The sequence below is a fragment of the Nyctibius grandis genome, chromosome 7 (assembly GCF_013368605.1).
Source record: "Nyctibius grandis isolate bNycGra1 chromosome 7, bNycGra1.pri, whole genome shotgun sequence".
NCBI classification, from domain to species: domain Eukaryota; kingdom Metazoa; phylum Chordata; class Aves; order Nyctibiiformes; family Nyctibiidae; genus Nyctibius; species Nyctibius grandis.
In genome coordinates, this window is record NC_090664.1 from 53,194,034 (window position 1) to 53,220,956 (window position 26,923).

Sequence of the window (26,923 nt, forward strand, 5' to 3'; positions counted from 1 at the left end):
CCGTAAAGCTCCAACTGGCCAAGCGACTCGAGGCTCGCTGTCATACCTACAGAGTTCATGCATTGAGCCTTCCAGTAATACAAAGCCTGGAGCCCAGGGTTATCACGCCTGGACTCGTCGGCTGGGGACCACTTTACCCGCCCCTCTCCGGGCTCTCCCTTTGTCACAGCTCTCGGGCGAATCCAGCTTCGATCGTTCCTCGAGTGTCCCCCCCACCGAGCCGAGGCGACGCCGCCATGGCAGCCAGGCGCTGTCGCGGGCGGGCCGGCAGGGGGCGCTGCGGGGCAGCGCGGCGCCGCGGCCCTCCCGTCCCCTCCTCCTCCTCCGCCCTCCGCCATGGCGGCCTTCCCCCGCCACCGCCGCTTTCTGGGCGGCTTCGTCTGCGGGGCCGCGGCGGGTGCAGCTGCGTCGTGTTGGGCTGCGTGGAGGCTCCTCCGCAGCCAGAGCCAGCCGGAGACGGTCCCCGGGCAAGTCCTGCCGGAAGGTAAGAGGCGCTGGCAGATGGGAGGCCGGGCGCGGCGACCCTGTGACTCCGCGGGGCGGGAGCGGCGGCGCCTCAGCGCGGCCCCGACCCCACAGACACCCACCCCAGCCCCTAAACCCGCTCCCTCCCCTCAGAGCAGGTCAGGGAGCTGGTTTCCCTCCTTTTCCCTGCTGCCTCCCTCCTGGGGTGCTCAAAGGCAGCCGGGAGGGCGAGGAGTACCCCGGTACCTGCGCCGGGCTGAGGGGCGAGGAGGTTATTTGGGGATGCTGGGCTGTAACTTGCATTAAAAGCGCAGCTTCCCCTTGCTGCACCTGCTCGCACCGAAATGTGGGTGACACGCGAGGAAAGCGGTTTCGTGTGGCTGCCACGACGGCTGCAAATGCCCTGTGGCGTACTGGGGTGTGGAGAGCAACTGCCCTGTGTGATCTGGTAACGTCTGCGTGATATATACATGCCTGTATAGATATATGTTTACTTTTAAACACACAGCTCAAGTCAGGCCATAACTAAATTTCAGCTCTTGCTTCCCCTGTGCTTCCCCAGGGACACGAGGCCAGCACGGGTGGTGGCTGTTCACTTGGGAAGGACCAGGCCTGGGGAGGGGGGGGGGGGGTGGGGGTGCGAGGTGTGGGGAGAGGGCTGTTGGGGGGCACCAGGGCCTGGTGGGAATGAATGGTTTTCTCTGCAGCTTGAAGGCTTTAAAAGTATCAAAGTGTTGGAAAGCACAGGAAGAGGGGCTCTAAAAATGTGAGTTGCTGTCATACAGATGGCTGGAGGACAAGGAGGTCAGCAAGATGGATGTAAATATTCCTCCGTGAGAGAAAAATGTTCCTTGAAAAGAAAAATAATCTCAAAGTGAAGCTTTCATTCATTCAGCAGAGTGTAAGTGTTCCCAGTGAGGGCAGGACTCGCGCTTGTGCTCAGCTCGTCCATCTCAGTTTGCGAGGAGGAGTGTGATTTTCAGCTCTAAAGGGTGAAATGTGTGTGTTGATCTCCTGTGTCCGTAACTCCTTGTTGCCTGATTTGTCCCTAAATGTCTGATAGCTTTTCTTCTGAAGGCCAGCCCAGAGCGATTGCTAGGTAGATGTGTGTAGGCATGAGAGTGGATGAGTTAGTCTGGGAGCCGAGATGCTCATGTGAGGGCATGATGTAAAGCACAGCTTTTGTGGTAGAAGGGAGTTTCACTGGATAGCTCTCTTAATATTTTTTTAGGCCTTAATTGTCACAGTAACCTTAAGTAGTACCATATGCAGTCTGTTTATATCCTCTGAGATGCTTTCCTTACTGTCTTGTTTCTGATCACCTTTCATCTTTGGATGGCTTTCTGTTTATTTTTCTCCTTAGAACCAGTAGAAGAGTCTCTGTTGGAAAAATATGGATTCCCTGAAGCTGGAACAGAGACCAGATGTTACACAAATCATGCACTGTCTTACGACCAGGCAAAACGGGTGCCTAGATGGGTGATTGAACATATTTCAAAACAGAAGACACTGGGTATGTAGGTATTTCTTATATTTATGGTGCCCAGAATGGGCTTTGCAGTTCACAGAAGGTGGACCCAGGAGCAGGCAGGGAGAAGAATCCTATAGTGATCTCTAGGTGTATTTTTCCACCCATTCACAGTCCATCTGGAGGCAGCAGGCCTCTGGGCGGATGTCAGCTTTGTGACAGTATTAAGGCTGATGTTGTCAGTGATGTAAAAGAGATCTCACTGCCGGTTGGCAGGCTTCTCCAGTATTCTTTCTCTTGTTGGGACTAGTCTGGTATTGAACGTACAACAGCCTGAAACCTGCAGGAAACACTTGACCGAAGGGCTGAGTGTAAAAGGGGGGAATGAAGAAGAACTAGAGCTACCTTCCGTGAGAAATTTCTGTTATGAATTTATGAAACAGTCTATAAGCACCGGATCTATCTATCTGTGTCAGTGTGAACACTCTATGTCATGTTGCAGGAGGGAAGCTTAACTTCTCTTTTACATGAATAGAAGGAAGATGAAAACCTGAAAATTAAACTTTTCTTACCCGATTCAGACCTGCAAAGTTCAGTGTTATTGCTCAAGCGCATGAAATTGCTCTTGCTTCCTTAACTGGTGTAGTTAGCTCTGTGGGCCAGTTTACGTCAGTTTGGGTACTGCCCCATATGTGTGAATGCTTGTGGAGTCAGCGCCTTTAGTGGGCAGACTGTTTCATTTACAGGTCCTGAAGAGATTTGCTCAGAATGGGAAGAAAAGATGAATGTCCATTTCTGAGACAGAAATGGAGCAAAGGGCATCAACAGTTGTAATTGTTCAAAGCTAGATAGGGCATAGCTACTCACTGCAGCCATTAGTTACTTTGATGCAGTTCTGTTGTATTTTCTGGTGTGCATTATCTAATACTCTCTCCCCTGTTCTTTATGCAAGACAGAAGCTCAGTGATTTTTTGCTGTCAGTGGTGAATGAAATATAAGTGTTATACAGTCATTGTAAATTAAGTTTATAGCATTAGTTCAGTTTTTATAAGGCAAATTATTAGTGATGGAGGTAACTGCATAATTGTGAAGTGTTTTATGAACGCAGTAGCCCTCTAAATATATCTTAATCACTGTCTTCAAATTACCTTTCAAAATTAAAAGCGTGATCCTGCAAATATTTATAACCTACCCCTAAGTAGCATCATTGATTCCACTTCTTTCTGAGAAGAAAGCAATAATTCCACGCTTACTTTCAAGTGGACCTTAATAGCTGAATTGCGAAAATGTTTTCCAAATGATCAGATACAACTAACCTGCAAGTTGAAATAAAGCATCTTGAGGCATTCAATTCGGGTTTATGTCTGATAGATACTGTAATTGAGATTTCAGGCAGAACTGTGTTTTTCAGGGAAGGTCACAAAAACCTTTCATGTACTGGAGCTTTGAAACCATGTGATGTAAAAATATTTATTGATAAGTAAGAACTTCAATGTTTAAGAACATGGTAGAAACAAATCAGCTTTACATGTAAATGAGACGTACAAATCTGATTACAGAAGAAATTATCTGTTTTTATCAAATCAGTGAACAGAGAATAAATGAGGATATGTGTTCCATTTTTCAAGTTTAATTGATAAATTACACTGTGTCTTAAATACTGAGATTAAATATGATTTTTTAAAAATGAGAGTTCTGTTGTTTTGCATGCTGATAAACTTGTCAGTGTTGCTTCCTAAGCATCAATCCTGTGTTAAGGTATCATGTCACATGCTTTACCAAAAAAGAAAAGAAAAGTGAAGCTCCTTCTTTCTACCTGCACTGCATAAAGATGCTCTGACCACCTCTCTGTTTTGACATCACCTCTGTGGACATATGCACAGATGGTCAGCAAAGAAGAGGAAATTGCTTACAGGCACTGGTTTCCAAGAGATGCATTATCCATATGCATGCTCATTTTCCACCCCTTCCCTTCTTCCTTGTGGTCCTTGCATATTCTTGGGTTCCTCAGAGAGCTGCCAAGTGGAGAGCACGTACCACGCTTTGGCCTCGGTACGGAGCACGAGGAAGCGCAGGGTACATATATGATAATATTGACGTGACAAAAAAAGCTGGAGTGCACGCAGTTTGTGTGTCTATGCAGAGTCAGCTATAGAAAAAAGAGTAATTTTAACAGCTAGCAGTGATTGCTATTGAAAATTGCCCCCCACGTTGTATTGCAACAGGAAGTACTTTGTAAAGTGCCAAGTTTGAGGAAAATTCTCTGTGGTGTGTACAGGCCCTGATTCTTGCTTAAATGAAAAGAGAGTTTGTGATGGTCCTGTGTATTGCATCTGTGAAATTGTGCCTCAGATGACACCCTGAATTTCATAAAGAAAACGATCAGTGTGCTGTACATACTTTAAATTATTTGGGAAAAGAAATGGTGAACAACAATGACGGTTCTCTAAGCCAGTTATTTTCCAGCTGCACGCTGTGCTGCTGCCTGGGCGGAGCCATTGCGCAGGCACGGCTGAGTCAAGCCCTTGCACGTGCCTCCACTGCTTCTCTGGAGCACCTTCCTCACTATGGATGTTTGTGGGTCCCAGACCATTCCCTAAGACAGATGGTGTCTCATTGGAGGTTGTCAGTGCCAGAATAATTCATGCAAGTCTCTTCTGGCCATTGCTTTTCCAAGGAAGCGGTCAGTGTTTGGGATGAAGTCTCAAAAGCTGCATCCTACTCAGTAATTTCTTTTCCAAGGAGGTGACTGGGACTTTACACAGTGCAAGGACACAAATATAGATGTATGGCCAATAAACCTGGGAAGAAGTCACAGGCCCCCTAGCAAAGATAGCAGCTTAGAATGGGCTGCCATCTCTGCAACAGTTAAGTTAGCTCCCCTCACAACCCTCCCCCCCCAAAAGTTTTTTGTCTTCCAGAAGTCTTAGGCCTAGACATTTTTGTGGACAATTTCCAAATGTCTGAAAAGGCAGAAGGGGAATCCTGGAAGGGAAAAGGAAAGCTCTACACTTATTTCTGTGCCCATGAAGAACAAATGACGTAAGACTTTCTCTTCAATGGGTTTATTATTTTAGCAAGTGTAACTTTATCAAGATACACCCATTCTGTTTCCAGCCTAGACTTGGAAAAAGAAGAAATACTTGTAGTGGCTCAAACGTGAAAACGGAATTGCAGCTGGTGAGGACCTGTACATCTTCATTGTCCTAAAAAGTGAATCTGTACTGGTTTACATCTTTAGTAATCTTGCCTTTAATATTAATCTGCATTTATGATAAGGCAAAAGTATTCTGGTTTTGTTTTTTCTCTATTAAACGGTAAGCATGTTAGAATTTCTAGTGTATAATGGGGAAGAATTTAGAACTGGATCACAGATATTTAAGCAGAATTATTCTTTTTTGTGGTTGAGGAGAAAAATACCCAATTTAGATTAATGTGTTCAATCCTTAAGCATAGGTCATTAGGCAAGATGTGGCAGAACCAGTTCTTTTTGTCTTGTTGTTATGATGGTTTAATGATAACCTAACAATTTAGTGTGTTATTCCTCAGGCAATGCAGACCGAAGGCACTGTAAATTCAGACCAGATCCTAACATCCCTCTAATGTTTAGTGCTGTCAATGAAGACTACCTTGGGAGCGGGTGGTCACGAGGACACATGGCACCAGCGGGAGATAACAAATTTTCAACAGTAGGATTTTTTTTTTCTTTCTTTTTAATTTGTGTTTATCAGTCGGAAAGGGTCAGAAGACCCTTAAAAGTAATGTGTAATGTTCCTTTTGCAGTTTGTTTTGAGATGGAACATGGTCTCATTATTGATGCACAGATCTGGACTCGGAGTTACAAAGTCTATTCCTGGCTGAGCACTGTAGGATGCTCTCACAGTCTGCTTCAGGCATCTAAATCAGGTGCATCCTCTGGTGACATACCTCTCTTCATTAAATCACACCTATATTAACTTGTTTGGCAGAGGGGGTGTGAGTATATCTTGTACTGTATAGTGTTAAGCAAGTCTTCTGAACCCCTTATATGTCACATTGTCTGCCTGTAAAATGAAGATGATAACCTTCACCAAACAAACCTCGAAAGTGTCTTCCAAAGCTCAGTTAAAGGGAGGCAGGGAATGATGACTTCATTCTGGCCAGCAAGCGCTGAGATGTTTACGGCTAGATTGGGCAAAGCAAAGATGCTGTTAAGTACTGTTTTGTATTGGCAAGGGGATTGCCTGGGTGATTTAAAAGGCTTTTTCCTTTCTGGCAATGTGTATGAGGTAAATTAGAACCTTCTTTTGCCATAGTTCTTTCAGTCTATAAAACGTCTTCACCTGCCATTTATTTGAGCTGTAAGAAAAGCATGCCCTAATGCCTTGGCTGACTAACAAAGCAGCCTTGGATTTATTGGATCCTCTTGTGAAATGTGCCTAATGCAGCAATTTGTCGATTAAGAAGCAGTTTGAATTTGTATTTCTGCCAGGCAGAATAGTATGCACTAGGGCAGAGTGACAGCGCAGTGGCATGTGGTGGATGAAAGAACCAGTCGTTTTATTTCTACTGGAACTGTCTTTGTGATTTTTTGTTTGTGCTATCTGGGGATTTTTTGCTGGTGAGCTACCTGTGAAGAGAGATCCTGGACCTGGCTTAAAATGCAATGAGATGATACAATCTTTCAAATACAGGACTATAATAATTTAATTTCACAGTTTTAATTAGTGCAGGTAGTATTTGCTCATTATCCTAAGGAGTTCTGTCAGCCCCTTCACTTTGAAGAAGTAGTATGTGAAAAATATTAACAAGTACAGGACGTATGAAGATTCTGGGTTAAGATCTTGGAAATTTTTTCTCCTATACTTCCCTGCATATGCATAGTTTTTTAGTGCCAGGTCCTTCATGTCTGGAGATACGTGGGCTTCAGTTCAGAGAGGTTTGTGACAATTTTTAAAGATAAAATCAAGCAGATATGTAGATGTTTGACCATTACAGTCTCATAAATAATTTCATCACCTGAATGTTATATATTTGTAAAATATTGATCACTATTTTTAATGAAACTTTTTCTTGTAAGGGATAGAAAAAGCTAGCCATTAGGCAGTCAAAACAATGAAAAGCATGGGTGAAAGCATCCTTCCCATTCAAGAAGAAGAGTAGCTAGTTGCTTCCAAAGGCATTACAAAACTGACACTGGGTAGCATAGTAATTCCTGTGCCTCTAGAATTGGACGTTCTTGTACTATGTTTCTGTCAAAAAAAGAAAAGCAGATACATTTTATGAGGTTTGCACTCTAGTTCTGTACCTCTTAATCCAAAATAATTTTGTAGCTGTTTTGACTTAGGTTTTATCTGACCTTTTATGTTGATAATGTTAAGGCTAAACTAGAAATGGATTCTGATCCAAAAAATGTATTTTCAGCTTGTAAATGTTTCAGTGAAATTATATTATTCTCTTTCTCTATGCAGAGAGCCATGGCCGAAACGTTCTATCTGTCTAACATCGTGCCTCAGAATTATGAAAATAATGCTGGATTTTGGAACAGGTGAGAAACTGCTTGTAAGTAAACTAAGTGAAAAATACCAGGCAGTGGCATAGATCAAAAATGCTACATCTATAAAACTTCACACCAAAGTATTCCAGAGCACTTCATAGGCTATCTGTAGAGATCATAGCAACTTTCTCTGAAGTTAAAAGCACCTCAGTCCTCACAGTGTAAGAACAGTATAAAAACTGCTTTAGTTCTTTATCCAATCAGATTGTAGAGGACATTTATTTAGAATACATAAAATTACTTCTTTTGGCTGATGTGGGTAAAGGTACCAGGCTCAACATCTCTGTCCTTCAGGAAAATTCAGTAGAAGCAAGGAGAGTGTTTAGATCTTGCTTTAACACCTCTTCCTGAAAAAAGCACTTCCCATGTGAGAGTATTCACAACTCTGTACGTGGACGTTGGTTCACTTTGGAGAACTGAGTGCTCCCCACTGAATCGTGACTGCTTCAGGTCCTCGGTGTTTCTGGGAGTGCTGGCTTCCAAGTAACAGTGAGTCAGGTTCTCTGTCACTTGTTGTCACCATTTAAGGCTGGGCGGGTGGTTAAACGGACGGCAGATGCTCTCTGTTAACCTTCTCCGTCCCCAGAGAAAGGAAAAGGGAAAACGGAGAGAGACTTACGGGTTGGAAAGTTAAAATAGTTTTAATAAACAATAACAAGGAAAGGAAAGAGTATAATAAATAATGAACTATTTACAAAACCGGTACTGAGCTCCCCCCGATGACAACCACGTCACTGCTGATGCTGCAGGGCAGGCGCTGGGCAGTCCAGGACCACACACGGCAGCAGGTGGGAACCTGGGATAGCAGGAGCACGGGCAGGGTCCTCCCAGAATGTTTGCCCTAGGGGAAGAGAGCACGACCCTCATGGTCCCCCAGCTTTATACTGAGTATGCCGTGGGTGGGATGGAATACCCCCTCGGTCAGTTCGGATCAGCTGTCCTGTCCTCCCCTCCCTGCAGGTGTGGCACTCCACAGCCCCTTCCTCTGTGGGACAAAGAGATCCAACAGAGACCCTAGTTCCTGCGGCATCAGGCCGTGTAGTCTGTTAAGAAAAGTAGTCACTTAAAAGAAACTTGACTGAAAAGTCTGTCCTAGTCCAAACCAGGACACTTGTGAATGCTGGCTGGATTGGCTTTGAGGTGAAGTGACTGGTTGATAAATTTAAACTTCCTTCACATAGGGTTTTTATTCTTTCCTTCCTTTGAACTGAGAAAAACATTCAGCCACTGCTTCTTGCATAGGACTTACAGAAAGTTAAGACTCAGAAACAGCAGGAGGGGAAAATGATGAATTTCACAAGGTTCACTCAAGGGAAAGTTGGCAAAATTATGCACAGTGTTGTACTAAAAGCCTATCAAAAATGCATCATCATTCAACTACACACTGGTTTCCAGTTTTATAAGAATGCATATAAAATGATACGAGGCGTTCAGTAAGGTTATGCTGTTTTATAGACAAATAAAATGCTATAGCATTTTAAGAGATTTTTGTGGTATTGTTTTAATACCTCAAGTGTTTGAGCATAAAATTTCCTTATACTAAAGCTAGGTATTTGTACCAATTTAAGGTTGGAAACCCTCGTTATTTCCCTTGAGCAGGATCTCTGTGTAATCAGGAAATCACGGTTAGTGTTTGAAAATTTCCCCTGGCACTATCAGCCCTTCAATTTAAACAGCTGTTAGCACTTTCTCCCAACCCCAGCACCCTATCTCTCTCCACAGTGTAAATACACAAAGGAGGTATTTGTGCTGCATGTTTTGTCAGTCACTTGTTTAATGATAGTTTTAAGGATACCATGTTTCACATGTGCTGTGTTCCTTCCTGGCTTAAGTACTCTCTTCCTTTCTCTTTTTTTTAATTGTTTGCTTCTTGAATTGTCTTTTGAGGTGCAGGTAGACAATACAGCTTAGTCAGTTTGTCAGTCTTGTTTTTTAAAGTGGTGTTTGCCCTCCAGCCATGTGTTTTTGCTGCTTTCCCAGTTCCAGCTCTGGTACTAGCCTGACTGCAGCGAGTCAATTCCATTTGCTAACCCAGTTAAACTGATTCACGTTTTGTTTTGCTTGGTTATGTTTCTGCCAGATTAGAAAATTGGATCAACTGGTGAGATGAGTGCCAGAGCCAACACAGAAGATGGAGTGGGACTGTTCAGCTGGGGCAGACAAGGGGAGCAGTAGGAAAGGGGAGAGCAGGACTGCATCTTTTAGCAAGCTATTAGATAGTAAGCTGTTAGATTGGTTCAGTGGTGTGTTCTAACTGCACCTTAGTATTTGTTCCTCATTCTCTTCCTACCAACATGCATGCTTCTTTCTTTCCTGATGTTTAACTGTCATTTTCTGTCTTGCTTTGAGTGCGATTTCATGGTTGCTGTGATCTGATCCCTGTCCCTGCTGCCGCCAAAAGCAGTTTGCTCCCTAGCTGCATTTATTCCCATTCTTTCCTTGTGCCAGGTGGTGTTTGTATTGCCATGCCGTGAGACAGCCTGAGGAACTGAGCTGCTTGGAAGCACAGCTGACGACAGCAGGAAAAAAATTAGCTTGTGGTCAATGCTTTGGCATATCAATGGCAGCTCACTATTACCAAAGAAGAAAGGGCTCATTCCTGCTAATTCTGATTTGTGTGAGCTGTTTTAACTTGCTAACTCAGCACAAAAAAAAGACTGGTTTTGTTCAGGGTTATTGACAGATGAAGAGTGCTAAAGGTGGCCCAAGTGAAAGGTGTGAGGAACAGGGATGAGACAGAGAAGGGAGTGAAACCTCCCCCTTTTAGAGGCAGCCAGATTAGCTAGGCTCATCTGTCTCATGTTCTGGTCTGTCCACTTGAGTGAAGTGCGACTCGATCTTTAGTAAATGACCAACGGGTGCTCAATGCATGTGATTTCTGTAACACTTGGGGTGGTAGATCAAAGACAGGCTATAATCTTTTATTTAAAGTAGGCGTGATCCAGAAACCTTCTTATTTGGAGAAATATTTTAGCTATAAACTGAATCAATTAGTTTAAAAAGCGAAAATGATGTATTTCTGGAGTTACTAGTTTATTTTTAAACAGTTTTATATAAAAAAACAATAAGTAGACTTAGTGGGAATGGCATGTAGAAACTTTCCTAAGTACTTTGAGCTATGGAAAGAGCTGACATTAACTCCTTGGGGAGGAACATGCAAATCCAGTAACATTGTAGAACCTTTCAAAGAAAGAACACCACAACCTGCTGTTTAAAAGAAGTATCTTACTATCCCAAGTGACCATCAACAGTATCTTTCAAGTGTGGGAGTAAGTAGAGAACTCAGATTTTCAGGACAGGTGGTAAGGCTACAGAAACCAATTTCAAATGGGTGCGATAACACTTGCCTGTCTGTAAAGAAGTGAACCTGGGACAAGTGGGAATGATGACTTGGGCCTGCATTCTACCTTCTTTGGCTTGCCAGTCAGTCACATGAGTTTGGAAGAATGCTCCTAAACTGTCAGTAGTTCATCTTGCCCTTTACAGTATGTTTCAAAGATTATTATGTTAAATTTTCTCAGCTGACTTCTCCCTATCTGACAAATATATTCCAGAATGGAAATGTATTGTCGGGAGTTGACGGAGAGATTCGAGGATGTGTGGGTAGTTTCTGGACCTCTGACCTTGCCTCAAACAAATGATGATGGAAAGAAGAGTGTTACTTATCAGGTATGTGGATATGTTGCTGGGTTAGCAGTGCAGTGGTAATACTTTCTTTATTCATTCATTCATTTATTTATTTAAATTTGATATTATAGCTTGATAAACATCCTAGTACATGCAAAATTCACAAAATGTCCAATACTAGTTGGGACAAGTTCAGTAGAGATGTTATATCTTGCCTACACATGAAAAAGTATGATTTTAAAATAATTTGTTTTATTTACAAAGAGAGATCTACTAAATGTCCGTTCACAATCTGCAGTAAAACTGTTTTCTGAATTCTATAATACATGACAGTATCTATGTGAAGAGTTAGTGGGTTTTGCTAATGTGTATGCATTTATTCAATCATTGATTGATATATTTTAGAAACAGTTCAATACAAAGGTAGTGTGGGTTTCTCAGAACTATACAGAGTATTGGAATGCCTGTGCTTCATTAGTTTCAAAAGCAGTTGTTTGCTGATATCCCATATGGATCACTTTGATGAGGCCTTGAAGCTGAGATTCTGAGTATACCAAAGTCAGTTGAAAGGCTTCATTCAAGTTCAGTAGGTTTTAGGTTAATGCAGTGTAGTCGCTGGTCCATGGTACTGGTACCCCCCCGCCTTCTTCTTTTGGTCCCCCATTGTTATTACTTGCTTAAAATACTCAAGATTTTTAGGATTGATCATGTACAGTCTCTAGAAACCATCACTGATGGACAGATAGGAAAGGCTATCAAGTTGAGAGGTGAATTTATTATTGCTTTTCTTGACTTGCTCTTTGTAAGCATGTGTTTAGACATCTGTAGGATCTGAGCGTAGCAAGATATTCCAGGGAGGGAGAGTTACCTTCTGCCCCTACTGTAATGAGATATTATTGCTGTTTTCAGTTGCTAGATGAAAGCTAACATAATGCAAATAATAAATGCTGTATTTTGCACCTCTTGAAAAAACACTTTTCCTTGAAAATAAGTACTCGGATCAACTGCAGCTTCAGCTCATGAGTGATTCAGCTGTCCAACTAGTTCTCTGAGGAGCAATGAATGAGCTTGCTATAAACAAGCCCCTGTTTCAGAGGGATATGAGAGACACAAAAGAGCGAGGTGTTCAGCTTTCAACGCTGGCTTGTTTAGCAGTAAGATTTAGGCACTATTTCTCCATTATAAACACACAGCTGATTTCCATTTGATTGAACTCGGAACTCAGTCATGAGAGAATGTAACTTTTCCTGTTCACTTTTACCTTTTTACTTCTTTAAAAACTGTCCCTTGTGTCCCCACCCACACATGTCTATAACCTTGACTGTGATTAAATCACGGCTTTGGTTTTGCGTTTGTTGTTATTTTTTTTCCAGACAGTCATGTTACACACATGAAAATGCAGTAACAATAATTTATCTTTTTCATGTTCAGTGGCAGTTCCAAACTTCGGCTTTCACCACATCTTTGTGAGGTGGGTGACAACTGTGCTCGTTTTCAAGTGGATAAATAAGCTGTGGTTAGGGGATATGACCAATGCCACATGAGAAGTTAGTGGCAAAGCCAGCTTTAGACTGGCAGTGGTCCCTTGCCACCCAAGGGGAGAGTGCTGACTCTGCTATTGCCCATTATACTTTCACAGAATCACAGAATCACAGAATGGTTGGGGTTGGAAGGGACCTCTGGAGATCATCTAGTCTAACCCCCTGCTAAAGTAGGTTCCCCTAGAGCACGTTGCACAGGGTCCTGTCCAGGTGGGTTTTGAATGTCTCCAGAGAAAGAGACTCCACTACCTCCCTGGACAGCTTGTTCCTGTTTCCAGTCCTTCCCCTTGTCTGCCAGTGCTCATGACTGTCACATCCTTCCACAAGATGCTTAATTACCCAATGCAATAGAAAGCCATCCATACTGGACTCTTTATGTGCTTACTGGGCTTGTTTTCTGCTGCCATAGAAAGATAGAGCAGCACACAGAGGAGTCCAGTGCTTACTGGTGACAGCATGAGATATGTCCAAAAGCACATAAGTGGTAGCAGGAGGGTGATGTTCCCTTTCAACAGCCTTGAGCTGAGCGTTTGGCTTACTGTCATGCAGGATGGTGCCATAAGAGTTCTCCAGGCTTGCACATAGCTTGCTGGAATTTGCCTCCTTGTAGCTGTCAGGATATTGCATTTATTTTTTATCCCTAAAAATATATATTCGTCTTGCATAGCAAAGAATTAAAAATCTTGAGCTGACTTGAACATTTTAGAACTGGAAATGATTTTCCAGGAAGCAGTTGAATCATCTATCAACTGCTTCACTTCAATCTTGGTCATCTTTTTCTAGTTTTTCTCTAGAGAAAGTGTTTACTTAGAAGAGAAAGATTACATTTCCTGAAGAATGATTGTGGCTCTCCATTTTGGTTTTGAAATGTAAATTTTAGGATACTGCAGGTAAAAATAACAGCAGGCACTGCATCTTACTGCTTTTATTCAAAGTAACTTGATACCAGGATACGGTGATGGAATAATAGTGGCACAAAATGTCCATGCTGCTTTGATAATCATATCGTTCTGTTCCTGTCTGTTGCCAAGATGTCTTCATCATCTGTGGGTTTGATGACAACTCTGGGTTTTTATGAAAGTTCTATCAGTTTTGGTATTAATATAAACTATGAAGTGAAGTTCAGTGTGAGATTGAAAACAGTGGAATGATAGTATTCATGTTTTCATTTGGCCACATTCATAAATCCTTTACTCAGCTGCCTAGGGTGAGATTCATTATGTAAATTGATTAGTATTTAAGCTGTATTTAAGTACAGACCATGCTGTCTGCAGGTGGGAAAAGTAAAATGTTGATTTTGGTGGGGTTTTTTTGTTTTGTTTTAAATATTAAATTATTTAATTTGGGTCCTCTTTGGCTACACTCCTAAGTGTAGATAAATACAGGCTGAGAATTGTTTTGGTATTTTGAAATCTCTTTATGGTGTAAGTTCTTGTGCTTGCCGAAGTTGTCCTTTGGGGAGAGAGACTTCAGAGTGGAGTGGTGTGTTGTTGTGTTTTTTTTTTTCTTACATCAACACATACACTTAGAAGAGGGAACACGACCTGTCAAAGCACTGGAGAGCACTTCTTTTCAAACTGATACCTTGGATATAATTGCAGTCATTGCCGTTGATTTTGGCAGTCTGGGATTCTGCCCCTAAACCAAGAACACTAAGAGTTGGCAGCTGGACAAGAAGGAAAGGTACCTCTTAGCTGTCTTTCCGAGTGAACTCTGCTAGTTTCAAACAAGTGACTTAGAAATAAAAGGCTTTTAGTCCTCATTGTTTGGGCTCATGCAGCTGATGTGAGAAGATGTCCTTTTCTTTGTATGTGCTGTTTAAGGAGAAGTGCTGTAGTATACACAATAGTGCTGAAACTCACAACCTGTAATCTGGCAGTGTGGCTGTTAAGGCTGAGCTCCTTTCTAATGTTTTTCGTCTCCTCTGAGACTAGAACTGTGGAAAAAAAGAAAACACAGAAGTACTCCAGTGAATGTGTCTGCACTGATTTTTTTCAGATCCTCTCTTCAATCTTAGTTTCCTTGTTTTTGGCTAAAGGAGTGGTGAAATATGTATCCGTGTCTTTACAGGCTGGTGTTTTTCTCATCAGACGTCCAAAAAGGTTATTTTTAGATCACTATAGAGGAAAAACAGAGCATCGGTCATGGCATTGTTCCCAGTTCCTGCTTGGACTCTGGTACCATTTGCTGTTTAATTCCAGAAGGGGAATTAACCTTGAACTCCTTAGATGCCAGTGTTGTTCTATCTATTGGCTGAACTCGCTGTATCCTCAGATACGTTCTGTCATTTCATCTGTCTCCAGTGGAGGCTTTTATTGCAAATAGTAGATTGATGACCATACTTGGTATCTTAAAAACATATTTTGAGAATATATGTAAAAGAGAATGCCAACAGGAAAAATCTGTTCTGTGTCATTGGAGAGGCAGATGCAGGTTTTTCATCTTTGTCCAGATCAAATCAAAATGACATTGTCTTGTTTTATACATTACTGTTCTCCAGTGACTGTCGCTTTAGTGATTTTTGTCTGTCAGCAGATTTGGAGTTTGAAATACAAAGTTTGCAATAATCCTAGTGCATCATGCTCAATGCTCCACCCTTCTTATTCCCAACACCTTCGTAGTAAATACTAATGTAAGAAGAATTGGCTATGGCTGGCGAATGAAAGTACAGCTTAGATAACATTTTATTTGTTGTTTGAAGAAGACATTTTTCTGTCCTTTTTAGAGATATACTGGTTTCATAGTGGAATCATGTCTGCTGTTTAATTTTCAAAATTGAATGACTAGGCTGGGCCAGAGATGCACAATAACTGTACCAGAAGATACACTTACTTGTCATCTAGTTCTGTGGCAAATAAGTCCCTGGGAAACAAATTGCACCTCTCAAATATAAGATGGTGCTTTATGGTTCTCCTCAGTCAACTGTCAGAAGTAGTAGAGGTTTTCTCCTAGCCAAGATACTATAGGGGAAGGAATCCTTGTTAGAGGAGGAAATAAACCTGGGGACTACTACTGTTTGTTGCCTGCTCCAAATGGGCTCAACGGTACACAGGCAACTAATGGATCAAGGTCTGTGTACGTGTCCCATAAAACTTATGTTCAAAGGGCTCGATCTTAGATCAGCTGGTGTAAATGGCTGGAGCTCTGTCAGCCCTAAATTTAGACATGATGTACAGATGAAAATAATAGACACTGGGTTAAGATTGGAGGGGAAGAGACACCAAAGGTGCAGGATAGATTTATGGGGTTGCTTTTATTTAGCACTGTACCCATCCTGAAGGTTCTTTTATTGTAGGAAGAATGGTGGTAGGCACTGTAGTGGATTCAGTGTTAAGTAATCTAAATGGATTCTGTGGCAGTAGTAGTCTGTCATCGTGTAAATACAGTATCATAATGTATATACACACCCTCTTTATTAAAAAAAAAAACGGGGGGAGTGTTGGGGTGTTTGTCTTTTAATGCCATAACTATGTATTTAGGCACAGCTTTTTTTTTTTACCATCTCTTCTTTTTTTTTTTTTTAATCTTTCCGTCTTTTTTAGGATTGCCAAATGATTTGGCAATAGCAATCAGACCAGCCATAACAAATAACATTTTCCTGAAGTACATACATTTGCATTTTGGAGTGCTTGACTGTGCCATGTTGTTGCAGATTGTTACTGTGATTTTTATCTGTAGTATTTTCTATTTTCTGTATTGCTAGGTCTGCCTTCACACCCCTCAGTTCTTCTCAATGCCATCTGACAGAGTTCTCTCAAATATTGGGGAAAACCCACTATCAACAGAATCAGCGCTGCTTAACACAAATCTGAAAGGAACTGAAGTGAAGGCAGTTAATGCTGTCACAGTGATCAAGTAAATATAATTATACTGGTAGCAAAAGGAATTTTTTATACTGCCAGAAAGTCTGTTTCTATACAGAATTTAGTATCGAATTATAATAAAGCTCTGGATTGTCAAACCTGGGGTAATATCAGCAGGACTGATATTACCTACACTAAAACATCTGATGGGCCTGGTCAGTATCATGCCTCAAGTTACACCTAAAACAAAATGAATGCCTATTCAGAGAAAGCTAGTCTTATTTGAGGTGACAGGAATGATGTTCTTGAATTCTGTCTATCAAGAAATGTGACAGAAGTCTTAATTTTGTTACTGACAGATGTACATGGAAGTATCGTTACATAGAGAGTTGTGTGTATGCTTGTTTTCAGTCCGTTCTGGTTTGCAGTATGGCTTAGTTCTAAACTCTGGTTGTTACACAGAGAGTGAAGAAACGGTTACTGGAGTGTAGAGGGAATTTCTGGAGCTATCATTTTAATTTATTTGATGATGGTACCCTCTGATGCAAGGACTCTTCAGTGTATGCTGGCAGTTAAGGCATGATTGGATGTGATTTCTGTTTACCAGGTTCTAAGAGAATCTCAGATAATTGCCAATCCAGAGCTGGCTCTCGCTGATGAAAGGCTAGTCCCTTCTGCTCATTCTCTTCACGGTTGATTTTCATTTTCTAGTCACTAGGTGGCAAAATACTACTTTTAGATTCATGAATCTTTTCTTTTAAAAATTATTCCTACCCTTTCAGAAGAAGATAAATTTTCTTATCACTCTGGGAAGCTGTAACAAGTCCAGTTTAAAATGAAAATATGATAACATTTGTGTGTGTTTTAAAATTTCTAGTAAGAGTAGCACTCCTGTTTTCTTCTAATATAATCTCAAGTGTGCTGCTGTTACACCTTATATATTCCTGTTCTCCTGTTTATGTAAGAATGGAGTTTTCTTTCTCATAAACTCCAAACTGTCATTTTTAGGAACTGCTTTGCCCCGTATTTATCTGACTACCACCATGACGGTGACGTTAGTTAATGCCATATGCTTAAACTTACCCTAGATGCCATTAGCAAATGTCTTCATTATTTATTCTGATACTTAAGCACTCCACAAATATTATCAGATTTTTCCTTCCTCCAATTTTAAAAAGCTATGACCAAGAACAGTTTAATGATTTGGCCAGAATCGTGAGGAAAGCCAAGCTTAAGACAAATCCCCATTCAGTGACTTAGCTATGCGACCGAATTTATCAAAGCTCACTGAGTTCTCTCTGTTTTAAGAAGTCATGTTGCTTCTGCCCTTATCTTTATTTGTCCCTGTGAGCTCTTTAAGTTTGTATAACTGCTTACCAACACGTTTATTGTTTTAGCAATATGTAAACATCTCTAAATGTCAGGAATTGCACACATTTTAATGGCCTGTCCTCATGACAGCTGTCCATGTTTAACTGGGCTTGGAGGGGTATAACAAATTTATACCCACTTGCGGGATGTCAATAACAATATCAATAATAATAAAAAGCAATAAACACTATGCTGAAAATGGCATTATCATAACGTTGCATTATTAGACGACACCAGTTCAGTCATAGGGCTTCAGCCAGCACCAGATCACCAAAGAAAACGAGAACAAAGCAAAAGTGAAAGAAACAAGCAACTGCAAAAAGTTGGAGCAAGGAACATTTTTATGTTGAGCTCATACAGACAGCAAAGAGAAAGAGTATCTGAAATTTCACATTGGTTTTCCAAATGATGATGGGAGAGGAATGTATGTAATGCTATAAAAAGAAGGCTTTTAGCTTGAGTGCTTTTTTTTTTCTATTATGAGGCTGTTGAGAATTTGAAAGATGTAAGCCAAATTTTATAGGAATAGCAAAATGGAAATTTTCAAAGGATTACACAAAAAATTACCTTGTGGCCTGTTATCAACATGGTGTGAAAGCGTGTGGGACAGCAGTGATTTTCAACAGGCTATTGCTGTGTTTTCTTGCTTATATTAGTGCATGAGATTTTTTTTTTTTTTAATCACAGATACAATTAAAAACTGTTGCTCTTTTCCAGCTGGGACAGAGAGCTGTTCAGTCATTGATTGCTGAAAGATCACCTGCTGCCTCTGGATAGACTAGCACAAATCAAAGTCAACATCTGTGCATGGATAACCTTAACCTATTTTCTATTCTGTTACAATAGGAGCATATGCTATCTGCCTCTGTTAGGCATGCATTGAGATAAATGGGTGGTGCAGGTCAGAGTAGTGATTCAGATTGCTGTAGTTAGGTAGGAAAATCCTCTAGGTGGCAATAGGAAATGAATTGCTGAGTTTGTTTTTCCTGCCTATTGCTTCTGTTGCAAACTTCACTTCTGCAGAATCCTGCTTTACTTCTTTCCCTGGCTGTTGAGCTGGGTGGCGGTTGCAACTCTGTGGAAACATTCATCTGCAGCTTCTCTGTCTACTCCCATAAAAAAGCAAATTGTGGTCTATTACAGAACATAATGATGGAAATATTATGGCGTGCTCCAGAACTGCATTTCCTTTTTTAACAGAAATCATTGGGTCACACTGGCTGCATAAATTACTGGTGATGCATCCTGTGCATGGTTCATATAAGCATTAAACTGCAGAAAAAAAAATATATATTCTTTGTCATGCGTATTTACTCTCTCAGAGAAATCAGGCACCCTCCTTTGATGGTATTGTCCTCCAGCAGAATGAGCTGGGGATAGAATTTTTATGTCCCATTTTGTGTAAGGAAAGGACACTTGTGGGTTCTGGCCATTTGGCAGGTTGAAGTTTGTTTTAATCATTTTAACCATATTAGAACTCAGTGAAGTAATTACAGAAGTAGTTTACTGCTGTTCAGAGGACTATTATAAAGCCTGAGCACTGCTTAAATTTTATTTAAATCCTCAAAAGAGAGCTTACATGGAACTGAAGTAGTAGATAAATTACATATATGGCCATTGCCTCTGTAGAGTTGAGTTGTATTTGGAACTACATTTCTCAAAAGCCCAACCCTTCCTTAATTTTGAACTAGTCCTCTTTTTCCTTCTTTTCCTCCCTCCTTCATAGGGGCATATGCTATGCATAAATGTGCATTATTTTGCATAGAATATATATATTTGCATAATATTACATAAGCACAGTGTCTGTTTTCCTTAACACCCACTTCAGGCATTCAGCATTTCCATTTCATACCTATTCTATGTGCCACTCTATTCATTCCCCAGCCTTTCTATCCACCCACTCAGTCCTCAGACTCAATCCCCTCTCCCTCTGCAGCTCACTCAACACGAATTCACCTGTTTGTTTTACATATGCCATATACCCCCTAATTGGAGAGACTTGTGGCAGCTCCATCTGCGTGTTCACCCTCCTCTAGTCTTTTATACGACAGACAGGATGCTGCTATGTGTATGTGTGTGGGAGGTGTTGAGAAGGGGAGGGAGCCAGGCTAAGGAGGACCTAGTATGTATATACATGTATTTATAGTGGAAAAAAAGTACGTGAAGAGGCCTGGAAAAGGCAGTGCCGGCCATACTGCACAGGAGCGTTGCAGGTCAGGAGGTTGTTGGCCCAGGGAGAAGCTGGGGAACAGGGTTTAGTCTCACTACTGCCTTCTCTCAGGAGGCTACAGCAGCTTCAGGGTGCAGTGCAGCTCTGCACAGCCTCTTCCTTCTCTTCCGCTCTGCCCTAGGAGTGGGCAGAAGGTGGGATTGCAGTGCAGGCTCTGCAAGCTCCCTGCTCCAGGGGGGAGAAAAGGAACTCCAGCCTTCTGCCTTCAACAGTGTCAGTCGCTGCCTGCACTTTGGTGAATATGGAAATATGAACTCCCTCCTCTCCCCCTCAGGGCTTGTCATGCTTCTTGGCTCCTTCCCCCTCACCCCCAACACATTGCATGTACTCCCCAGTTTGAGTGCCATCCCTCTCAAGTAGGTTAAACTCCCAACACCGTTCATTTTAGAATTCAGTTTTAAGCTACCGGATATAACAGTCTGTTGATGCACAGGTAATTTGAAAATATACTAAAAACTATGCATCAGTCAGTTTTGATTATTTATGCAGTTGATCCTGAGGAGCTGTAACTCTGGTTTCACCCACACGGAATGCTAAATGCAAAAGTGCTTTGACACTCAGGAGCTCTAATTTCCCTATCAAGAGATCTGTCATCGTTGAAAGGGAAAGTAGATTTGGCATAAGGCATTTATTTATTGCTTACTAGTTTCAATGACTGTTAGATGTCTAGGCAGAGCTTTATTTAGGAGAAGGTTGGTGGCATAAGCAAGATAATTTTTTGTAAAAAGAAAAACCACAACCAAAAAAGTTTAAACTACAGCAAAGACATTAAATAGCCTAGTTCAGGGATGGGGAGGAAAATATTCTGTAAGAGTGAAGAAATCTAAGAGCACATGTTTGCCAGAGGCAGTAGTAATGTTACTATTGTACAAAACATGAAAAAACTTTCTTTATCAGAGGTTTCCCTTTCTCCTAAAGGTACTTTCTCTGGTTTTGGTAGGACTTAAAAGACGGGTCACTTAAGAAACTGACAGGAGAAGTAGAAGACACACTTCAAGCACTGAAAGAATTCATAACGGAACTTAGTTAACTGTTGGAATAGACTGTCGTGAACCTTGGTTCAGTAGCCACAGGCAAAGTTTAGTTTTCAAAACATGTTTTCTTTTGCAGAGATGCTGAATGCTCTCAGAATAAAGCATACATAGGAGGTGTTTCTTTTGTGATTGAGTTATACTGAATATCTGAATCACAGAATCACAGAATGTTAGGGATTGGAAGGGACCTCGAAAGATCATCTAGTCCAATCCCCCTGCCGGGGCAGGATTGCCTAGACCATATCACACAGGAACGCGTCCAGGCGGGTTTTGAATGTCTCCAGAGAAGGAGACTCCACAACCTCTCTGGGCAGCCTGTTCCAGTTTTCGGTCACCCTCACTGTAAAGAAGTTTTTCCTCATATTTAAGTGGAACCTCCTGCGTTCCAGCTTGCACCCATTGCCCCTTGTCCTGTCAAGGGATGTCACTGAGAAGAGCCTGGCTCCATCCTCATGACACTTGCCCTTTACATATTTATAAACATTAATGAGGTCACCCCTCAGTCTCCTCTTCTCCAAGCTAAAGAGACCCAGCTCCCTCAGCCTCTCCTCATAAGGGAGATGTTCCACCCCCTTACTCATCTTCGTGGCTCTGCGCTGGACTCTCTCTAGCAGTTCCCTGTCCTTCTTGAACTGAGGGGCCCAGAACTGGACACAATACTCCAGATGCGGCCTCACCAGGGCAGAGTAGAGGGGGAGGAGAACCTCTCTCGACCTGCTAACCACACCCCTTCTAATACACCCCAGGATGCCATTAGCCTTCTTGGCCACAAGGGCACGCTGCTGGCTCATGGTCATCCTGTTGTCCACTAGGACCCCCAGGTCCCTTTCCCCTACGCTGCTCTCCAACAGCTCTGCCCCCAACTTGTACTGGTACATGGGGTTGTTCTTGCCCAGATGCAGGACTCTATACTTGCCCTTGTTATATTTCATTAAATTTCTCCCCGCCCAACTCTCCAGCCTGTCCAGGTCTCTCTGAATGGCTGCGCAGCCTTCCGGCATCTCAGCCACTCCTCCCAGTTTTGTGTCATCAGCGAACTTGCTGACAGTGCACTCTAATCCCTCATCCAAGTCATTAATGAATATATTGAATAGAACCGGTCCCAGTATTGACCCTTGCGGGACTCCGCTAGACACAGACCTCCAACTGGACTCTGTCCCATTGATCACCACTCTCTGGCTTCTTTCCTTCAGCCAGTTCACAATCCACCTCACTACCCGATCATCCAGACCACACTTCCTCAGTTTAGCTGCGAGGATGCTGTGGGAGACCGTGTCAAACGCTTTACTGAAATTGAGATAGACCACATCCACAGCTTTACCACCATCTATCCACCGGGTTACGTCCTCATAAAAGGCTATCAAGTTGGTTAAGCATGACTTCCCCTTGGTGAAGCCATGCTGAGTGCCCCTAATGATCCCCCTATTCTTGATGTGTCTAGAGACAGCACCAAGGACAAGTTGTTCCATCACCTTTCCGGGGATGGAGGTGAGGCTGACCGGTCTATAGTTACCCGGGTCCTCCTTCTTGCCCTTTTTGAAGACTGGAGTGACATTCGCTGTCCTCCATGGACAAAGCATGTCTGAACTGATATACTGGATTAGTTTGTGAAATACTTTCAATTAATGTGATCAGTTGTGGCAGTGAAATAAATACGTCCTTTCTCTGAAATTGTATTTTAACCGTATTTAACAAAAGCTGTCAGAAAATCAAAACAAGCAGTCTTTCCTTTTGCAGGTGTTGCAAATACTGAAAATAGTACAAAATTACTGGATTTTATTTATAAAACAAGATGCCTTTGTGGTTTTTGTAAGATGTCTGCATCTTCTGTTGCCATTAGAATAAAAGCACAAATTTTAGAAGCGTAGTTACACAGAAGGGTTATGCAAAACTCAGATTTTCCATGTGTGAGCCTGTTATACTTTGTTGGCTTGGCAGGTTCAGTTCATCAATATTGAAGAAAAAAAAAAGCCTAATACAGTGCATGCATGAGCATCCCTTTTTGAATATGGGAGAGATTCCATTTCTCATCAATAGGTATATTCCCTTGGACTTATTCCTGGCACAGGGTGGGGTGTCTACTGTATACATCTGTATGTGAGCTTTTAACAGATTTCGTGTGAATTCAGAGCCCTGATCCTCCCCTCCTGGTGCTTCAGTTAAATCCCTGGATCCTGGTCTGAGTGACACAGCAGGAAACCCAACACGTACAAGCTCTTAAGTTGAATCATAGTGAATTTATGGAAGAAACAGGTACATTTTTTTGGGTAGACTTCTCTCCCAAGATACTGAGTCACTGAATGTACTTGTTGTCTCCAGGTCCCCTCAAAAAAACGCTAACTTAGGTAACGTAGCTTTTAAATGCAGCCTGCGTATGGGTGATAGAGATACAAAAAATAACTGACAGAAGGTAAGTTAGAGCTGATTTGAAATGCATACCAAAAAAGACGTGATTTGGAACTGTCAGGTGGGGAACTTAGTGTAGAGCCACTGTTACTGAAAGCAGCTTTCCAAGCATTAACGATGTGATGCAGTATGAGAAAGGAGCTCTACCATCCCTTCAACTAAGCTACGCTTACAGATCTGCACCAGGATTAGGGAGCTGGGGTCTTGGCTGACTCCCTGTTTCCAAACGTGTTTTTCAGATTTGGTTCCAGTTCAGTTTCAGCTGTAACTGAAGTTGCATCTGGTTGGGAGATTTGAGTTCATTCTTCTACCAGAGCTCCTTGTCACAGGTCTTTACAAATATTCAGGCAATTACTGACTAACCTTTTGAGCTTTTGTCTACATCATTGTTCTTAGCAGTATAATAGAAAGTCAGTGGTGGTGTAGGAGAAGAGCAGAGAACCTCCTGGGAAAGTCTCTTACCAACAGTGGCTGAATAACCCTGCAGTGAAGTGTTCTTTGCCCTGCTTTTCCTGTTTGAGGGATTCAGGCATCAAATAACTAGCTCATTCCTGACCTACTATATAAGGAGCTGCAAGGAAATGGAGCTTTCCACCTCAGCTTCTAGTCTGATAACATTGCACGTGATTTTGATGTGTACTTACATGCTGGGACTCCTTTTTAGAGATAGTAGGATTATCACATCTTTCCCCTCCCCTCCACCTCAACTGATAGATCTGTATCTGTAACATAACTTTCCTTTTGACAGGTAATCGGAAAGGATGATGTAGCTGTGCCATCCCACCTATACAAGGTGATCCTTGCCAGACGGAGCAGAACGTCTACAGAACCCTTGGTACTGGGGGCTTTTGTGGTGCCAAACAATCCCATAGGCTTCAGTCACCAGCTGACCGAGTTCCAAGTAAATATTGAAGATCTGGAAAAAATGTCAGGTTTAGTTTTTTTCCCACAGGTGGACAAAACCAAAGATGTTAAAAACATCTGTGAGGTGGATACCTGTAAACTGATGGGCTTCAAGGAATTTACATTGTACATCACTGCTCGAAAGGTGCAGAGTGCCCGAACATTGCACCGGTTGGAGAAAGCCATGGCAGAGTTAAGGGAGGCAGGAATTGAGCCTGATGAATATCTTCTAAAGCTTCACAAGAAGAAGGAAGAAGAGCTACTGCAGGAAAAACAAGTAGCAGCTAGAGAGGGGAAAGCTGGCTGAGTACTTGTTCAGGAAGATGTTTGGGGTTTTGTACTTTGAAAGGGGAGCTGCAGGCAAGCACAAAGGCAAGGGCTCTACGAATTATCCTTTTTTGAATTGTGAAAACAATAAAGAAACATTTGGGAGCTGATGGGTTTGGAATAACATTCATTCTCGTGTAACATGATGCACGCACATGGTTTGCTGCAGTACTTCGATGTGGGAAATGAAAATGACCCCTTTCTGGCATGAATAGATTACTGGACCTCCAGAAAAGGCTTTGTGCTATTTTCCAAGTGAGATGTCAGACTTGGGGTTTGTATGAAACCCCTTCTAGGAATATTATAAGAATAGACAATAGACACCTTGGAAGTATAACTGGAATGTGTTTAAATGTAGTTACGCCTGCAAATGTCTTTCAGTATGATGCTGTAGAAGCAATGGTACTTTCTGGGATTTTTGAAAATTAAATTAATTCAGAAATATTTAATTTAACTCTCTTTTATTAGAGACCTGTAAGACATAATCTGATTCGCTTTCAGTCTTTACTTAGTTGTCTTAAACAAGCCAAATTGTCTCTTACCTCTCCTGAGCTTGTGTGCCTCGGATACTTTAGCATGTCAGTAGCTGTCAACTGTTGTCATTTGCAGCAGGCTTCTTCCATTCATGTGTAATTCTGCAACATTTTTTAAAAACAATAGAAGCAGAGTTTACACAAGTTGCTACCAGTGTAGTTTGGCTCTTCATAAATTAGTGTAAGCTTAATATTTCACTTTCACCACTAAGTTTGGATAAAAGTGTTTTCCTACATATTGTTTGATTTAAGAGGTGAGCACTGCTTTCTTTTTGTTTGTCGTAGTCACTCACTGGCTTTTTTCTCAGCATCAGTCTTCGGTCTGTAAGCTTTGCAACAAAACTTCTACATGAAAGCAGAAGACGATTAACTAAAAATGCATTTCCAGTTCTGTTTCAGCAGCAACTGAAGCTGCTCAGATTTGCATCTGCTTGGGAGATTTAATGAAATTAATTTTTTTCATTAGTTTTATACTTTATTTGTGTATACATGTTGAATTTCAGACACATTTGTGTATACATCTTGAATTTCAGACATAAATTAGTGTGACTTGTATCCTCTAAGATTTTTCATCTGGAAAAAAAGGGTAAAAACTGGAAATATTTAGATTTTTTTTAATGGTGAGAATCTGTATAAATTTGGAGTTGCACCATAAAACACCTTCAGCAGTTTTAACATGACAGTAGATTCTGAGAAGGGTCGTGTAGTACCAGGCTGAATTGGGCTGTTTTCATAAAGGATGAATCAGGAGCGTTATTTGGATGTTGTGAATCATCGACTGGATGTTCTAAAAACTGTATAGTTTCCTTCAACTCAGTTCAGTTGCAGTAGATCACTTCATAAAGCAGTGATGGTTCCCATGACACTTTTGTGTTTGCCAAGAACACATTTACAAAATCCAGACATTTAAAACCAGTGCAATGTGACTAGCTAAGGACATCGTAAAACCTTACTGCTCACATAAATCAGAGAGAAATTGGGTGAAATCCTGACAAAACGTTGCTCATTTCAATTTTAGCCCAGAATTTTGGTTGTTAATCCTATCAAATGTAACAAAAACAGTAAATCGCAAAAAAACGACCCACCTCTCCCCTTGCAGAACATGGGAGATGTCAGTAGGTGTTGCCTGGAATAACAAAGTGCCAGATACTTCACGTGCCTCTTGATGGTCTTGTGTGTTGTCCTGATTTTGTGGGGATAAAATTTATAGAATCACACTTCTGTTACGTTTTGTTTCGGTTTGTGGCCAGCTATGGTGTGGTGATCAAGGCCATTAGCAGTTAAATCCGGGGCAGCTGCCGCAGGCTGGCCCACAGGTGTATTCTATAATGAACATCAGGTTCACTATAAATGGGAAAGCTGCTGGGGATCTGGGGCTCTTTGCTCTATTCTCCCTCTTTCTCCTTCTCCTCTCTTCTCAATGGTTGTGATCCCTGGAGGGACTTGCCACCACTCTGTAGGCTGAGTATAACTTTGTGTCTTTTGTATTAGCATTGATATTGGTTTTCTTATTTTATTAAATCTGTTTAAATTTTAACCCATGAGTCTCCCTCCTTTTCCCAATTCCCTTTCTCAGCTGGGGAGGGGTCTTGGGTGGTAGAACAACTGGTTGTTTAGCCCTGGGTGCCGGCTAAAGGGAGACGTGTGTGCTTCACTAGAGTCCAAGCAGCCTTTTGGCA

At 41.7% G+C, this 26,923-nt stretch overlaps 1 protein-coding gene across 1 annotated transcript; it reads left to right on the forward strand.

The window, feature by feature from the left end:
* Window positions 1-336: 336 nt before the first annotated feature.
* On the forward strand, window positions 337-26,781 carry EXOG (exo/endonuclease G). The gene is made up of 6 exons (XM_068405073.1): window positions 337-484; window positions 1,829-1,978; window positions 5,483-5,622; window positions 7,384-7,460; window positions 11,024-11,138; window positions 24,230-26,781. The coding sequence occupies exons 1-6, from the start codon at window positions 337-339 to the stop codon at window positions 24,689-24,691; spliced, it is 1,092 nt and encodes a 363-aa protein (XP_068261174.1). The 3' UTR covers window positions 24,692-26,781.
* Window positions 26,782-26,923: the final 142 nt, after the last annotated feature.